Genomic DNA, 2,072 nt, shown 5'->3' with positions numbered 1-2,072 from the left:
TCTCTCTTGAGAATGACTAACTCAGCGGATGATGCCGTTAGACAGCTATGAGTCTCTCTGAGAATGACTAACTCAGCGGATGATGCCGTTTAGACCGCTATGATATGAGTCTCTCTGAGAATGACTAACTCAGCGGATGATGCCGTTTAGACAGCTATGATATGAGTCTCTCTGAGAATGACTAACTCAGCGGATGATGCCGTTTAGACAGCTATGATATGAGTCTCTCTGAGAATGACTAACTCAGCGGATGATGCCGTTTAGACAGCTATGATATGAGTCTCTCTGAGAATGACTAACTCAGCGGATGATGCCGTTTAGACAGCTATGAGTCTCTCTGAGAATGACTAACTCAGCAGATGATGCCGTTTAGACAGCTATGATATGAGTCTCTCTGAGAATGACTAACTCAGCGGATGATGCCGTTTAGACAGCTATGAGTCTCTCTGAGAATGACTAACTCAGCGGATGATGCCGTTTAGACCGCTATGATATGAGTCTCTCTGAGAATGACTAACTCAGCGGATGATGCCGTTTAGACAGCTATGATATGAGTCTCTCTTGAGAATGACTAACTCAGCGGATGATGCCGTTTAGACAGCTATGAGTCTCTCTCACCTTGAAGGTGACCTGTATGCCAGAGCAACAGGTTGGCGATGGTGCTGAACATAACACAGCAGTCTGGATATGACCGCACCTGGTCGCCCTCCGGTCAGAATCAGCTCCAGGTCAAAACACTCGTGTCATCTCTGGACCACAAACACACAGTCAACCAGTTAGCCAACAGACCAGTCTAATAACCGGTCAGTCTGCCAACAGGCCAGTCTATTAACCAGTCAGTCAACAGCCCAGTCTACTAACCAGTCAGTCAGCCAACAGACCAACCTACTAACCAGTCATCAACTGAGCAGGTTACTAGCCAGTGTACTAACCAGTCAGCTAACAGACCAGCCTACTAACCAGTCCAGCTAACAGGACCAGTCACTAACCAGTCCACCAACAGACCAGCCTACTAACCAGTCAGCTAACAGACCAGCCTACTAACCAGTCAGCTAACAGACCAGCCTACTAACCAGTCAGCTAACAGACCAGCCTACTAACCAGTCAGCTAAAAGACCAGTCTACTAAACCAGTCCACCAACAGACCAGCCTACTAAAACAGTCACTAACAGACCAGCCTACTAACCAGTCAGCTAACAGACCAGCCTACTAACCAGTCAGTCAACAGACCAATCTACTAACCAGTCAGCTAACAGACCAGTCTACAACCAGTCAGCCAACAAACCAGTCTACTAACCGGTCAGTCAACGAGCAGTCTACTACCAGTCAGGCAGTCAACAGACCAGTCTACTAACCAGTCACACCAACAGAACCAGTCTACTAACCGGTCAGCCAACAGACCAGTCTACTAACCAGTCAGCCAACAGACCAGTCTACTAACCGGTCCACCAAAAAGACCAGCCTACTAACCGTCAGCCAACAGACCAGTCTACTAACCAGTCAGTCAACAGAGCAGTCTAATAACCAGTCAGCTAACAGATCAGTCTACTAACCAGTCAGTCAACATAAGTCTACTAACCAGTCAGTCAGTCAACTGACCAGTCTACTAACCAGTCAGTCTACTAACCAGTCAACTACCAGTCTACTAACCAGTCAGTCAACTGACCAGTCTACTAAACAGTCAGTTAACTAACCAAGTCAGTCAACTGACCAGATCTACTAACAGTCAGTCTGCAACTGACCAGTCTACTAAACAGTCAGTCTACTAACCAGTCAGTCAACTGACCAGTCTACTAACCAGTCAGTCAACCGACCAGTCAACCTAACCACAGTCAGTCAACTGACCAGTCTACTAACTAGTTCAGTCAACCGACCAGTTCTACTAACTAGTCAGTCAACCGACCAGTCTACTAACTAGTCAGTCAACCGCCAGTTCTACTAACTAGTCAGTCAACCGACCAGTCTACTAACTAGTAAGTTCAACCGACCAGTCTACTAACTAGTCAGTCAACTGACCAGTCTACTAACCAGTCAGTCAACCGACCAGCTCTACTAACCAGTCAGTCAACTTG

The 2,072-nt window shown here is 46.9% G+C and overlaps 1 protein-coding gene across 1 annotated transcript in view; it reads left to right on the top strand.

The window, feature by feature from the left end:
• Nucleotides 1–656: 656 nt before the first annotated feature.
• Nucleotides 657–2,072, top strand: part of LOC112079349 (deleted in lung and esophageal cancer protein 1-like) — a 4,005-nt gene continuing 2,589 nt past the window's right edge. Inside the window, exon 1 of the mRNA XM_070442299.1 lies at nt 657–728. Within this exon, the coding sequence (XP_070298400.1) occupies nt 657–728 (72 nt within the window). The remainder of the gene's footprint in view (nt 729–2,072) is intronic.

The sequence above is a fragment of the Salvelinus sp. IW2-2015 genome, unplaced genomic scaffold (assembly GCF_002910315.2).
Source record: "Salvelinus sp. IW2-2015 unplaced genomic scaffold, ASM291031v2 Un_scaffold7671, whole genome shotgun sequence".
NCBI lineage: Eukaryota > Metazoa > Chordata > Actinopteri > Salmoniformes > Salmonidae > Salvelinus > Salvelinus sp. IW2-2015.
This window is presented reverse-complemented; position numbering and strand designations above follow the sequence as displayed.